At 43.7% G+C, this 16,059-nt stretch overlaps 1 protein-coding gene across 18 annotated transcripts in view; it reads left to right on the top strand.

Moving 5' to 3' along the window:
• The first annotated feature begins 3,074 nt into the window (after positions 1-3,074).
• MYCBP2 (MYC binding protein 2) overlaps positions 3,075-16,059 on the top strand; it is a 174,040-nt gene continuing 161,055 nt past the window's right edge. For all 18 annotated transcript variants that reach the window (XM_068182394.1, XM_068182403.1, XM_068182407.1 and 15 more), the window contains exon 1: positions 3,075-3,773. In XM_068182394.1, coding sequence (XP_068038495.1) covers positions 3,502-3,773 — 272 coding nt within the window. In that variant the 5' untranslated portion in view covers positions 3,075-3,501. The remainder of the gene's footprint in view (positions 3,774-16,059) is intronic.

Raw genomic sequence — 16,059 nt, 5'->3', positions numbered from 1 at the left:
AAAGGTGCCAAGTGAATGAACACAACTGCTGAAAGCCCCACCTTAAAGTAAAAGGGAGAGGCCGATGGACAAAGCACTTCTTTCTGTGTCAGCAGGAAGATATTTGCAAACAGGAAAAGAGCTGAGTGCTGTCAGAAGGAAGACATATTCTGCACAAAGTAGCTTTGCTCAGCGGACTGAGTTTGTTCTGATGGTATAATAAATCCATCTTTCAAACATGTACTGCTAGACCTCTGCAGCCACAGAAAGCAAAGGGCTAATCTGGTGCAAACAGTCTCCAAAATGACACTATCCCTAAAGAAAAAAAAAAAAAAAAAAAAAAAACCAAAAAAAAAAAAAAAAAAAACCCAAAAAAAAACCACAAAACCAACAGAAAACACCACCAACTAACAAGCAAGAAAATATATTTGGACTGGTAATGATTTTATCCCAGAACTGCAGAATACCCGTTATGCTAACTACAAGAGTATAGTCAATATCAGATCTAGCATAAGGTTGGACCAAATGAAATGTGTACTTCTGAATGTTCTTACATGGCACAGTAGTGATATTGTTGTTCAGAATCAGTGTCAGAATATGAAACAAGAGTACCACAGTCCAAATAAATAACTACATAAAGGAAAAAGAAAAGATGGCTTCCTTGGAGGACAAAGCAAGAAGTGAAAATATGGCTGTGAATGAGGACTGAACACCCAGCTCCCACTTTGTGCCATTAAGAGTCTCACAAGTTTGTATTGCATTTTGAGTGAAGAGAGATTAGAGGTGGACTGCAAGAAGATACAGTGTTATCCTGGCCTGGCAAATCCTGGTTACCTTGTCAAACTCCATTGCTCATCACGGACTGCAGTTTATGGAAGGTGCACTCTGCACTCCAGGCACCTTGCAAGATTCACTGAAAAACACCCGAGATAAAAACAGATGTGGAGTAGAAGTTGCAGTTTGCAAATAATGCTCACCCCACTGTGAGTGAGTGGCTCTGTAAACACAAGCCCAGACAAATTCTAGAGTTTGCAACAATGTGCAAGAATTGCAATAAATTGCATCACTTTCATAAACGTTTGCCAGCACTTATTGCCCATGCAGTAAGATGGCTACAGTGGCAATAGTGCAGAATAATTTTGAGATGAGACAGACAATGTTATACCAGAACACAATCTTTTTGTTGGGCAGTGTGTGTTTGGTGAAGGAAAAATCACGATTTGGATATAAAGTAACAGCTTACAATGAAACAAAAATATGAGTTAAAGGGGGTGGATTTGCCGTTTTTGCTTTATTCATGTTTGTTTTTTCCATGTGTGTTTGTTTGTTTGAAGTGCATTTGTTTTCTTGTTTATTTGTTTTTTGTTTCTTTGTTTTTATGGATCTTGCCTGTAGGAATAATTCTAGGTAATTCCTAGAAGAGGAGGTAGAAAGACTTATCACTGATTCTAATAGGGAATGTGCTTTGGTGGTGCTTAACACCATAAGACATGGTACTTGTTTTCTCATGGCTCCTTTTAATCACTTCTGGAGTGTTATTTTCCTTTTCTTTTTTTTTTTTTCCTTCTACCCACTACAGTATAAGAATTATAATTGAAAGCTTTTTATGTAGTTAATGCTTTAAATATTTCTGGAATGGTCTCTAGTTGTGTCAAAATGCATCATAAAGTAGCTTTTTCTTCAGTGGCAGCACTACTCTGGCTGAGTACCTGAACAGTTACCTTTGTGAAAACCTGCATGAATTTACTGGTTTCAACATCTCCAGTTCTCTGTTTAAAAAAAAGTACCTGAAATTTAGCTTGAAGATAAGCATTCATGGGCATCACACAAGCTTAAGGAAGATGGCAATTGCATAGTTCTGTTATATTTGCTATTATTTGATCTCAGGCACATGTTGTGTTTCTGGTTGTCCTGAGCAGGTCAAGAGGCTTCGTGACCCTTATGAGTCACATCCGTTCCAGGTATTCTGTGGCTCTATGATTATGCAGAAATTGTTTGCAAAAATATTTATCTGTAGTTAGAAACAGGGCAATTCCAGGCTTTGTTTAGGGCCTTTTTTTGAATGTAGAATTAAAAATAAGAAAATATACCTTCTTTGGATGACAGCTTTCTGCAGACTGTGATCCAAACCACATTTCGCATGAAGGCTTTTTTAAATTATTTATTAGATATTCTGGCCTATACACTTTAAGTTTGCAGCTGTATAAAGTGGTAGAAAGTGTGGCAAAACTGCAGGGCTACAACTCCAACAGATAAAAAGCTATAATGTAAGTGACCTGATGATAAGAAAGTGCCTGCTGCCATGCCTCCCTTATCCTCTAAAAGCTGCTAAGTTGTCCTGAAGATAGCGAAGCAACTTAAGGAAAATTTTGCCTGATGTGGCAACTCGATTTAGCGGACTCTGCCTCAAGTCAGGGAGGATATTGCTCCTGGGAAAAGATCCTTCCTAGGTAGTGTTACATAGCACAGAAACAAGGTGTGAGGCATTGGACACCTCCATAAAATACGATGGACAGACACTCTACAAAGACCCGAAAGGAGGTTGAAGTCAAGTGGCACTAGGGTCAGAACAAAGGCCTTAAGTCTTAAACTGCGCCAGGGAAGGTTTAGGTTGGATATTAGGGGAATTTGTTCACAGAAAGGGTGAGCAGACATTGGAACGGACTACCCGGGGAGGTGGTGGAGTCACCGTCGCGGGAGGAGTGTAGCGAAAGACTGGGCATTAATGCCATGGTGTAATTGACAAGGCGATGGCTCGACGATGTCTGAGGTCTTTTCCAACCCAACTCATCCTGTGATACGCACTCCCAACAGAGCGCAGAAACTCCGTGCGAATATCCGCCTCCGGGGCCCGCGCAGCCCGACCTCGCTCGGGCGTGACCGCGGCGGTGGGAGGCTGTCCCCTCGGCCACGCTCGGTGCTCCGGCCCGCGGTGCTCCAGCGCCTCGGTGCTCCGGCCCGCGGTGCTCCGGCCGCACGCAGCAGGTGCCCCCTCCGGCCCGCCTATCCCGGATTTCCCGGGGGCCGCGCGGGGCGGGCGGGGCAGCGCATGCGCCCGGCGGCCGCGCTGCCCGCGGGAGGGAGGCGGGGTCGGGGCCGGGGCGGCCGTGCGGGGAGAGGGCGGCGGCAGCGCCGAGCACAAACTCCGGAGGGGAAGCGGCACTGCCGGCCTCCGCCCCCCGCCCCCACACACACACCCTGTAGCGGGCAGGGGGAAGCAAGCAGCCCGCCCCCCGCTCCCCTCCCCAGTCCCAGCGGTGCACGATCCTTCCCGGGACTCGGTGGCGGCGGGCGCTGTGCCCGGGGCGGAAGGCGAGCGGTGGGTAGCTGGGGCCTGGAGCCGCCGCTGGAGGAGGGGAAGAGCGGGGTGTTCCCGCAGCGCGGGTGGATGCGCAGCCTGAAGGGCGGCTCCTGCGGCCTCGCCATGGCCGGGCCCCGACGGTGAAGGCAGCGGGAGCCGCCTGTGTCCGCGCCGCGCCAGGAGGCGGCGCCGCCGCAAGCAGGGGGCGGGCGGGGAGGGGGATGAGCAGCGCCGCAGCCGCCGCCGCCTCTGCGGGAGCCGCCACCGCCTGCACCGGGGCCGAACGCGGCTACTCCTTCTCCTCCGGCGGCGCCGCTCCGGCTATGGGGCCCGAGGAGGGCTCGGCCGGCGGGCTGGGAGCCCTGCCCGCGCCGCCGCTGGGCTGCCGGAGCCGCTACCAGCTGCTGCTCTCCGGGAAGGCCCTGGCCGACAGATACCGGAGGATTTACACGGCGGCGCTGAGCGACCGTGAGCTGGGGAGCCACCCGGGCAGGTAACGCGCGCCGCGCTGGGCCAGACGCGCAGCCCCCGCCACCCCTCCCATCGCCGGCTGGGAGCGGCCCGGCGGGTGCACCTTCCTCCCTCCCGGCAGCCGCCCTCCTCATCCTCCTCCCCGCCCCCGAGCCGGGCAGCGCGGGTGTCCCCGCTGCCATGTGGCCGCACCGCCGCGCCCCGGGGGACGGACGGAGGGAAGGGGCGGTGATGTAACCCGGCGGCTGCCCAGGTGCCGCCCGGGCCCCGCCGCTCGCTTGGCCGGCGATTCCGCGCAGATGGCGCTGCCGCCCCCTCTCCCGGGGCCCTCCGGGGCAGAGTTACCTGTGCCCGCCCCAGTGTGCGGCCCAGCTCCCTCGGGGGGATGGGGAATGCCAATGCTGGGATCCCGGGCAGATCTCGCTCCGGCCAGGCTTGCCGGAACGGGCTGAATCCCGTGCTCTCTCCCGCGACGGGCTCTGCAGAGCACTCGCGGCTCCCGCTGGCTGTGTTACCCGAGCGAGAGACCGTGGCGCGTTTTCCATGTACCGGGGCTGCCTTTAGATACCCTGCCTTATTTTTCCTCCTCCTCTTCAGGTCACGTTTCCCCTTTGCCACCGCCGTGTAGGCGGCCTCGGTGTCTGGACGGAGACAGCGCCTTGCAGGGGGTAGCCGGGGGTTGTGGGGTGCGGTGTGGCTCCACCTGGTTCCCGAGCACCCCTCCCCGGGCGATGATGCCCCTCAGGGCTCCCATTCCCGGCCGTGCCAGCTGGCTCTGGGGCCGCAGCAGGGTGCCTGTTGCTCCTCCGGCCGGGAATGCCGCCCTGCCCTGCTCCCGGGCGGGGAGGGGGCTGCGGGCTGTAGCGGTGCGGAGCCGCAGGGGACGAGAGTGGAGGCCGCCCTTACCCCGCAGCCCCCGGCCCTGCCCGGGCGGACCCTCCCGGCCCTGCTGGCCGTGGCGGGGTGCTCGCTCTCGTTGTATGAAGGGCTCCCCCGTGGTGCCCGGGCGCTCCCCATTGTTTCCCTGCGGAGGTCGCTGAGGATGTGGATGATATGAAGCCGGTGCCTTCCTGCGTTCTCAGCCTGGGTTGCTCCTCAGGCTGTGATGTGGGTGGCCGGGTCGTATGGAGAGCTTTGAGTCACCGTTGTTTCAAGTTTGCAAACGGTTGTAAAAGCACCAGGAGGTTGCCTGCTTGGCTCCTTCAGGTTTTTGTCGGACTTGACAGCAGGGTTTGCCCCCCTCGCCCCACAAAGCTGTGTCTAGGAGTGGAATTAATGTAAGACACATACCTTTCCCAGTTTGCTTATGGTAAATGCTGGAAACATGGACTGATAACATGGGTACTTGACATATTTGCAACTACTGGCTTCTTTTCAGTGTATGATAGGGAAGCTATAGTTCTTCTTTCCTCCCCGAAGACCAGCAAGTGTTTTCTTACTCCACATATTCCTTAGTCCAGTGTTTATACTTTTTCCATTAAATCTCTACCTGCTTTTGAGCTTCGTATAATTTAATCCCGGGATTGCAAGTGCTAAGTGTAAGGATACTACTAAATGCAAGGAAATCACCTGTGCAATTGCTCCTCAGTGTGCAAATACCTGTCTGAATTTTGTCCAAAGGGGTCTGTACTTTTAAAGCTGTAGTTTTGCATTAGCCGTGTCCTCCATCTCTTTCGGTTTCAGGATCATTCAACTGCTATCCCTTATACTTAAAATTGTAGAAAATACTAGCTTTAGGTGAGTGTAAATATTAATGCTTCTTTTAATTAATGTTTTTGAGGTCAAGTCAAAGACATTCCTTGTACAGAGTAAACAGGTTATATTAAGCTTTGGCAAGTAAATGGCAGGTAGTTAATACTGGTGAATACAGCCAATGTGTTTTGGACTTTTGAGAGAAGGAATATTTAGTAATTATCTAGTTTCCTGCTATCACTACCCCCACTATCTTATGTGGCAGACTGATGGCAGCCAAGATACTGCTTGTGATCTCCACCTCTTCTCCATATTAGTGTCAAAATACCGCAAAATACTTCAGCTGCCTGGTAGATGTTAACAGAAATGCCTTTTCTTCAAAAATGTGCCTTTTTACAAAGCTAATACAAATTCCAAATATTTTCTGAAGAGAGCTTTAAATTTAACTTTGGCTGCATCTAGTTGCTATGGTAGAAAACAGTGCTAGATAAATTAAATGGAGCTTAAGATAATACAGGTTATGACAGAAGTCCTAACTTGAGTTTTATATATATGGAAAATCTGAAGTCTGTTAATCAGTAAGATTGTCAACAGGAGTATTTGTGACTAGAAAAATGACTTGAAGTCGCTGAAAAAAAGCTAAACAAATTGGCTTATCAACAGTAATAAAATTCTTCTTGTGTTCCAAGAAGACTAATGTGAAGAACGATAGTGCAACCTATTTGCCATAAGTTGATGTGGAATTTTTGCTTCAAGTCTGCACAATTATACTCTGCTCTTCATGGGCCGTGACCAATGCCTGTCTCAGTAAATGCTTCTATTCCAAACCTAACTTTAATGTTTATGAAAACTGGCAAGCAGTATGAAAATGCTTTTGTGTAGACAAGGAGATCAAACATTGTGGAGATTATCTGAAAGTCACAAGATTAGTATCACATTTGCAAGGTGTTTGTGCTGGCTGTCATCGGAAGGGATGAGTATCACGTGTTGAGTAGGATGCAGTAATTGGCTATGAAACAGAACCAGCAGTGCTTTGCATTTCCTCTGGTGATACTGGCTGCAGAGCCATGAACACTGGTCTCCACAGGAGATGGGTTGGTCAGTGTGCTTGCTCCCCTTGCCATGTTGACATAATACTTCTGTAGTGTCTTGCAGTAACAGATTAAAGACTCAACTCTGGGTTAAAATTAACTTGGCAAAACTGGTTTGCTGTAATCCAGACTAATTCCCTGATCTGGCTCACCTTGTGATTGCACTTGTGACAGCATGAGGTGAAGGGTTACACAAAGATTTTTGTGTTCAGAGGCAGGAGCAGAGAAACTTATTTTTGTCACTGGTGTCAGCCTAATAATTTTATGAAAGGAAACAGAAAAAAGTATCTAATTCTGCAATGTAACATGCCGTTATCTTTGTGGAGATAACAGTGTTAAGGATCTGCTGCAGTACTACCAGCAGTGGGAAATTTAGTTGTCAATTCAAGATTGGTTTGGAAGAAAAATCTGCTCTGAGCCTGCCTCAGTTTATAGTCTCTGCTTTGGAGCCACTGAAGTATTTGAAAATAACTGTATAATGTCTGTCTAGTGTAACTATTGAAGTGTGTAAAACACTAGTAGGAAGTATTGACCTCTTCAGAGGGCAACTAAAAATCCATGTTATACTGTTGTCTTGTATGCTGGGTTCTGGGTGGACAAAACTGCAAGTTTTAGTGCTGTACCAAAGCTCTGTATTTGCAAAGTAAGGGATTTCTGATTTTCACATTTTTGCTGTCTTCAAATGCACTTTCTCTGTAGTATAACTTAATCCTAACAAACATCCCTATCCATCTGAATTGCTGCTATTATTGCTTGTGCATCTTGGGGGGTTTCCCTGAGTTGCCAGTCCCTTTACTGTCCTTTCACCTATTTATGTACTACCAGAATTATCAGTTAGGCTCAGCATGTTCTTTGAGACTTCTTGTCAAATATGGATAGCTATATAAATTCATAATGGCTTCAGTGCGACCTGTTTTGTAGTGGAAGTGTTCACTACATAATTTGGACTAACTTGAAATTGTTATATTATAATGGCAGTGTACTCTAAAATGATAGTAAGTTCACATTCATGCCAAAATGACCATTACTTTGTTTGTAAAGTTGCCTCTCAACTTAGATCCTTCAAAGAAAGAAAGCTTCTGTTCGTGTTGTGAGCTGTAGTGTTGTGGTCTCGCTGAGGCCAGGAAAATTTCAATGATGATTGGAATGTAAGATTTCTTATTTTAACCAGAAATTATATGGCTGTTTTTACTAGCTATTTTGGCTGAAGAAGAGCCAGCCAACTTTATTTCATGTTGATTGTTTCAGCTGGATGATTACTACAAATTTTGAAAGCAAGCCACTCATTCACACTTGTAATTGTAAATTATACATTCTCTGGACATTAGGTTAGTCTTTAGGCTTTTAAAATTGACAGTCTTCCCTTATACCCTTACTTATACTCAGTAAAGCAGTGCTTATTTGGAATGTTTCAAGTATATGTACTTGAAAATTTAGTGCAGAAATATTACTGAAGCTTCAGCTTTGCCTTGCGAGGATTTAAAGATTTTGTGAAAACTATTTTTAAGTAAATTTTGGTATATGAGTTTGTGTTAATTTGATTGTTGGTACACAAGAAAGCCTTAATTTCTTCAGATCTAAAGCCTTTACAAAAGCTTTTAGCTTTTTTTGGTTTGGGACTTGTTGCTCTTTTAATATGGAATAATAATTGCAAAGAGTTAGGAAGCATTTATTTAGTTAAAAAAAAAATAAAGTTTATTTATACAAAGACTAGTAAAATGGTAGTGGTGTTACATTACCTACTACATTTTCCTGCTTATTCCTGTGCAAAGGCTTGCTCCATAGGTCCTTTGCAACTGAAATAGTCCAGTCTAGTTTGTTTTCTGTTATTCAGTTCTTATGTTTTGTAGATGTAATTTTACAAAACAAAGTTCAAGTATTGTGTAAACTAAAACTGTTTCATTGGGAAATTGATGTGCTGTTGAGTCTTAAATTAAGCTGTGCATTAGAAGACCTGATGAGAGTTGCTGTCTGCTCTATGCTTTTTAGCTGCAGTGTAGTAATGTTTTAATACTGTATTGCCCTATTGGTTAATGGGGATTAGCAAATTACTAAAATACTGTATTTTTACTTATTTACCTTCTATTCTGTTAAGGAAAACAGTTTTATGTAGTAGTTTTTTTACAAACCTCTAGTCATCTTAGTCTAACGTGGTGGTATTTGTTCAGTGTTGGTGTAGGAAACATAATAGAAGCTGGAAAGACCCCAATAATATTACATTGAGAGTCTTAAGATGGGCATTTTCTTTGTGTGTACTTATAAAAATTAATTATCATAATTTAGATAAGTAACGGGGGAAATTAAAACACGAATCCATGGTTTGTGGTGGTTTTTTTGGATCTTGTATTTTTTAGTTTAAACTGAGAGGACATGCTAAAGTTTCAGTTTGTTGCACAATCTGCTCTGGCACACTGATGGTTTGTTGGGTAGCAAGTAGAGGCAGTTAAGGTTGGGCTGGAGCAATTTAATAAGTTACCATTCCTCACTGTTAGCCATGTTAAATGTAGTAAATGTGTTTCCTGCGTACTTAAAAACTTGATGTTGAATTTGTTTTTCTGCTGTGTTAACTATCAGCTTTCAGGGTTTAGTTTTCCTCCCATATTATGATCTTCCTTCTGGCCAAAATATTTTGAAGATTTTTTTTTTTTTTTTAATAGTAAATTTTCCTTCTGACATATGACTACGTATGTTTTGCCAAACCCATGATTTAAAGATAAAGACTATTTATGTCTTTATAGAAAACACATGGGATGTATGAATAACACCATTTTTGGTACTTCACGCAAACTGTTTTCCTAATCCTTCATTTACTTTGAAAACTTGATCTTTCGCAGCATTACTTGAACACATGGTTACATTTTTATCTTTTTCTTTCTTGCTTGCTGTGAACCCTGCTTTGTGCTCAGGTGCTAAGTGGAATAGTACTCCTATAATTAACTTTGTTATAAATAAGTTTTGAAGCTTATCTATTCCTTTGGTCTTTCACAGCCAGTTCCTACCATTGTGCCCCTTCAAAGGATGAGTACTAGAAATTAGCACAGGATAATAGGCTCCTTATGCTGTAAGTGACAGCATTAAGGCAGATGGTTTCTGTACTTTCAGATTTAGTGTTTCATATGTTTCAAAGTATATTGATAAGCTTTTTATTATTTTTTAGTGTATCATGGTATATAGCATGTTATAGCTCTTTCCCTTCAGACTGATGGATGTGTTGATGAACTTAATTAGATGGACTTAAGCTGAATGATAGTTATTTCTTTTCATCTAGTATATCTATGACTACTTGGGCCTAAGAAAATGCTTGTTGATATTATTGTAATAAATCTAAATTTATGCCTATTGTACACATTATAAAAAAATAAAAAACTGGGTTTCCTTATCCCCATTTGAAACTGGAGATGTGTGGTTAGATTACTGCTGTTCCTTGTTTTCATTTTCTTCCCTTAACTGTTTTAGGCTTGTGTTCCAAGCATTATTGTCATATGTAAGGGGTTTTAAACTCTTGGAAAATGCTTTATAGTTGCTATGAAAGGGTGTATGTGGTGCAACTTCAGTGGGCAGCTGAGCACTGCATGGCTACTTGGTTATTTCCCCTTGCAGTGGGGTGGGGGACAGCTGGAAGGATAAAAGTGGTAAAACTCAGGGGCTGAGGTAAAGACTGTTAACGTAGGTAAAGCAAAAGCTTTTTACAAGCAAAGCAAAACAAGGAATTAATTCATTCCTTCCTTACCATCAGCAGGCTGATGTTCAGCCATCTCCAGGAAAGCAAGGCTTCATCATTCCCAGTAACCTGGGAAGACAAACACCATAACTCTGAATGTATTGTGCCCCCACTTCTTTGTTTCTCCCTGTTTTATATACTGAGCATGATGTCATATGGTAGGGAATAACCTTTTGGTCAGTTGGATTCAGCTGTCCCATTTATATCCCCTCCCATCTTCTTGTACACCCCCAGCTTATTTGCTGGTACAGCAGTGTGAGAAACTGGAAAGACCTTGACCCTGTCCAAGTGTTAGTCAGCAACAGATAAAGCACAGGTATGCTACCAACACTGTTCCCATCATAAATCCAAAACATACAAGCATGACACAAGCTGCTCAGAAGAAAATTTTTATTGTAGCCAAAGCCAGATAAGGTCAAAAAGTAAAAGTCTGTTGCTTGTAGTTTAAATTCACAAATGCCATGGCATTTAGATTATTTTGGCCATGATCTCTGTCAGTCTAGAAAAGTTTGTCGCTAAGAGGTTTAACCTCAATGGGATTAAAACAGAAGTCTTCCTCTTACTTTTCTGTTGTGCTCCTTGTTGCACTTGGTAACATCGCTCACCTTTTCTATTGCTGTGTCTATACAGATCTGCAGTCAGTCATTTAGGTTACACTGAGATGAGCTTGTTGTTAAATAAATACCTTATTCTATTTTTATTTTTTCACCCTCCTCTTTATTTTGTTTCACCATGTTACATCTAGTCACTTGTGGCTTTCCTTTCTGATTTGGCCTTGCTTTTCTCTCCCACTAGCCAATGCATAATTCTTTCAAACAGATGTGCTCATATGTCTTCATTATGTTTGTATGTTTTCAGAGTAGTCATTCTATTCCTTTTCTCTTCAAACCAGTTGATTCTCTATCCACTTTTATTTCTAGAATATACTACTATACAGGGTAGACCATTGACAGCTATAAAACTTGTGAGTTTTCAGTTGTTTGCACTTGGCAGTTGTCTTCTGCTATTTGTTGCAGACTAAGTTAGAATTTCTTTGATTTGCTTTTGATAGTAATCACTTTAAAGATTTTACGCTGTCATTAACCACGAGTAATGGGCTTGTTCTTAATAAGTACAGATTTTCCTTGACTCCATGGAGCATATTTGCTAAATTAAAATTCTGCTGATATGATTCTGTGTAAGATAGCTTTGTATATACACTTTAATTTTGGTGGTTGTGTTTAGATAGGAGAGTGGTCAAAGGTACAGATCTTGTCATCTTTGCTGTGGTTGAATGACTTTCCAAATGTAAAAAAAAAAAAAAAAAAAAGTCGTATAAATGTTTAAGGATAAATACTTTTGTCTGCATTGACAAATGAGGAATAAGAATTTCCTTGCATGTGTTCTTGCAGATCTAATTTCATAGATAGCATTGAAGTGAATAATGAAAAATCAGATAATTACAGAAAAGAAACTCCAGTTGTCAGTGGTTATACTGAGGAACATTTTCTTTGTGTGGAGAACACTTTGGAGGGATGCTTTCTTTTAAGTTACCTTTCTTTATCTGAGACAGACTTATGTTGTTTTGGAAACCTTTTCAGTTACAAAAGGGATCAGATACTGTTTTGCATTTTTGTCATGGTCAAATGAAAATCAGTTCCATTTTACTTGTGCTGTTGGGTTTTAATTTCATTTTTAGAACCTGTAGTATTTGTTTCTGTCATTATTGGAGAGGCCTTAGGATATTCCAGCAGCTGGAAAAGCAGCTCCTTTCTTAAGCCTCCAGAGTTTTGGCTTTCAGAAAAATGGTAGTTGTTAAGAAAGTTATTGTCATAGTGAAATAGTCTTCAGTTATGAAATTAAAGTAATGATTAAAAAGATATGCGATTTCAGCTCACCAACAATAGCACATAAAAATCCCAGCTGGAGAATCAATGAGTAGGGTGACTTTTTTCTGTTCTGAGATTTTTTTTTAACCTTTTCTTTTCAGATGCCTTAGAAGCCTGGAGTAAACCTGTCCTACTAGTCTGCCTATGTTTTTCTCTAAGCCTGTGGTAATTGGATTGCAGCTGATGTTCCTTACCCTGATTTACGGATTTAGGGGGCAGGATTTCGATGATTTTTCCATTTGTATATGTACTGCTTAAGCCCTGACTTTCCTTTTGTTATTGGCATGGATGAAAATTCACATCAGAATTCTTGATTAATTATTTAAAGGAGATAGTATGTAAGCTGGTAATGGCTTAGAGAGCGTACACGTAGCTCTTTGACAGTTGACTTATTGTCCATTTCACTAAAAATGTTAAATTTTAGGCTTACTAAATAAAAATACCAATAATTTTAAATATTTGAGGTCATCTGATGTAATATTGTCAGCAGTCAAAAAATACTAAGCTTTTATTATTTAGGGAAAATATTGGTTGTGCTCTCAGTGCTGTTTTGAGGTCCATCTATCAAGTTGAACAGTTTCCCACTCTAATGATTCTCACAGCTTAAGTTCCTTAAAAATCTGTAGGCCTTGGTGAAAAATAACTGTGGGCAATCTACAGATACCTTCCAGGCAGGGAGAGCAGTGGATGTGCTGTACCTCAACTCGAGTAAGGCTTTTGACACTGCCTCCCACAGCATGCACCGGCTGACAATGGGATGGGTTACATAAGTGGACAGTGAAGTAGATTGAGAACTGGCTGAGTGATTGGGCCTAGAGGTTTGTGATCTGTGACACGAAGGCCAGCTGGAGTCAAGTCATCAGTCATGTACCCTAGAAGCTGATACTGGGGCAAATGCTGTCTAGCATCTTCATTAATGGCCTGAGTGCTGGGACAGTGTCCCCCCCAGCAAGTTCCCAGATGGTACAAAACAGAGTTCCTCATATACTGCATGGTTGTGTTTGTGTTTAGAGGGATGTGGCCAGGCTGGAGATTTGGGCTGAGTGGAATTTTAAAGTGCAGCAAGGGGAATTGCAGAATCCTGCATCAGGGATGAAATAACACTGCGGGGGCCAGCCAGCTGGGAGACAGCTCTGCAGAGAAGTAACTTGATGTACTGGTTGGCAACCGTCTGTGTGCCAGTAATGCTCTGCCATGGCAAAGGTGGCAGACAGCCTCCTGGGCTATGTTAGGAAGAATGGTGTTGCCAGCTGGTTGAAGGAGGTGCTCTCTGCTCTCCCCTCTCTGGTGAGGCTGCATCTGGAGTGTCCAGTTCTGGGCTTCCCAGTAGAGGAGAGTTATACTGCAAAGAGTTAAGTGCAGGGTCATGTTGGTGATAAGGATCTGGAACTTTTCTTCAGTAAGGAAAGGCTGAGAGGGCTGGGACTATTAGCCTGGAGAAGAGGAGGTTCAGGAGTGATTTTGTAATGCAGTGAGGGAATGAAGAAAGGAGAGCCAGATGCTTCTCAGTATTGTCACCCACCCTGACATGGCACTGATGTGGCACAAATTAAAATTCACAAAATTCCAGAGCATTCCAAGAAAGCAGTTCTTCACTATGAGAAAGGTGTTGTCCAGAGAGGTTTATATCTCTTTGGTAGTACTAAAAGTGCGACTGAACATGGTAGTGGGCACCTTCATTTCTCTGACACTGCTTGAGCAGGAAGTTTGACAGAATCAGACACAGAATCACAAAACGGTTGAGATTGGAAGTGACCTCTGAAGTTCATCTGGTCCGCCCTCCTGCTCAAACAGGGCCATCTGGAGCCAGTTGCCAGATGGCTTTGAATATGGATGGAGACTCCACAGCCTTGCTTGCAACCTGTGCCAGTGCTCAGTCACCCTCACAGTAAAAAAAAAAAAGTTACCTTAACAGGTCCCTTCTAACCTGAATGATGTGATTCTATAATCCTTAAGAAAATAGACCAGAAGGAGGTGGGATCAACATGAAGTTTATTGGTCCTCTGAGAAGATGTGTCACAGGGAGCAAATATAGAGCTGAGCAATGAGGTCTTCCAGCAGAGCTGTGTTTTAAGATGATGGTTGATGTGGTACTAGAAATAGAACTATTAAGTAGTCTAGGTTGGAAAAGACCTTTAATATCACAGGGTTCCACTTCTAACCCAGCACTGCCCAGTCCACCACTAAACTGTGTCCCTGAGTGCCACATCTACACACCTATGAAATATTTCTGGTGGTGGTGATTCTACCACTCCTAGGACAGTGTGTTCCAGTTCTTGAAAACCCTTGAGCTGAATAATTTTCCCCCATTACCCAATCTATACCTTCCCCAGTCCAGTGTGAGGCCATTTCTTCTTGTGCTGTTACTGGTTACTTGAGAAGGGACTGACCCCCACCTGGCTACAACCTGTTTTCAGAGAGTTTTATAGAGGGATAAGGTCTCCCCTGAGCCTTCCTTTCTCCGGGCTGGACAACCTGAGCTGTCTCAGCCCTTCTTCATACAACTTCATATGACTCCAGACACATAAACAGCTTTTCTGCCTTTCTCTGGGCACACTCCAGCACTTTTTGGAGTGAGGAGTCCAAAACCGAAGACAAGATGTGACCTCGACAGTGCATATTACAGGGGGTGATCACTGCCCTGGCCTGCTGGCCACACTATTTCTGATATGGGCCAAGATGTCATTGGCCTTCTTGGCCACCTGGGTACTCTGCTGGCTCATGTTCAGTAGCTGTTAACCAGCACCCCCAGACACTTTTCTGATGCGCAGCTTTCCAGCCCTTCCCCAGCCTGTAGTGCTCCAAGTGGTTGTCAAGACCCAAGTGCAGGATTCAGCACTTGGCCTTGTTGAACCTCACACATCTGGCCTCAGCCCAGAAAAGCCATGAGCCACCAGTTTCTCCGAAAAAATGTGAGAAACAGTGTCTAAAGGCTTTATAAATGCCAGGTAGACAGCATCCACAGCCTTTCCCACATCCACTAAGTGGGTCACCTGGTCATAGGTCCTGCTTGACCAACCTGATCTCCTTCTACTTTTCATAAACCCATGTTGGCAGCCCTGGTCACCTGGTTGTCCTGTATGTGCCACGTGATGGTACTCAGTATGATCTGTTCCATGACCTTCCCCAGCACTGAGAGCAGGCTCACAGGGCTGTAGTTCCCTGAATTCTCCTCCCAGAATTTCTTGTAATGGGGTGGCACATTCACTGACTTTCAGAAAGTCTAGTGGAACCTCCCTGGTTAGGCAGAGCTGCTGGTAAATGATGATGGAAGGTGGTTCAGTGAGCATTTCTGCCAGCTCCTGCAGTACTCTTTGGTGGATTCCACTGAGCCCTGTAGACTTGTGTCTAAGTGGTGTAGCAAGTCACTGATCATTTCCCCTTGGATGATGAGAGCACAGCTGAACTGAGACAGAAGGGATTAAGTACCTCCATATTTCACGTACATTACAGGATGGAGATTGTCCTTGCCCTTCTTTTTGTTGTAAATATATTTTTAGAAACATGTATCATATCTTCATGCTATAGCTTGTTATGAGTAAAGGGAATATGAGAAGAACTGAAAAGGTCCACTTGCAGTTTCAGACAAGTCAAAGCAGCATATTTGTCCAACCATTCTTGTAGGAGGAACTGCATGGTAACAAAATCCAAATGTAAGTAATTTATTATTTAGAGTATTTTTGAATTTAAGGTGTTTTTTGAGTTGAAGTCTTGCTGGGTGTTGTCTAGTGGCAGTTAGTCTCCAGTTTGGAAATATTACTACAAAAATCTTAGCTTTACTCTTTGCAGGCTTTCACTTTTTTTTTTTTTTTTTTTTTTTTTTTTTTTTTTTTTTTGTTTTTGTTTGGGAGCAAATGTCATATTCAAATTGTAACAATAGGCAAAAATATGACTTGTGAGCCAACTGTCTTGCAACTGAGCTACTTTGGCTGTGAT

Source organism: Anomalospiza imberbis, chromosome 2 (assembly GCF_031753505.1).
Source record: "Anomalospiza imberbis isolate Cuckoo-Finch-1a 21T00152 chromosome 2, ASM3175350v1, whole genome shotgun sequence".
NCBI lineage: Eukaryota > Metazoa > Chordata > Aves > Passeriformes > Viduidae > Anomalospiza > Anomalospiza imberbis.
This window is presented reverse-complemented; position numbering and strand designations above follow the sequence as displayed.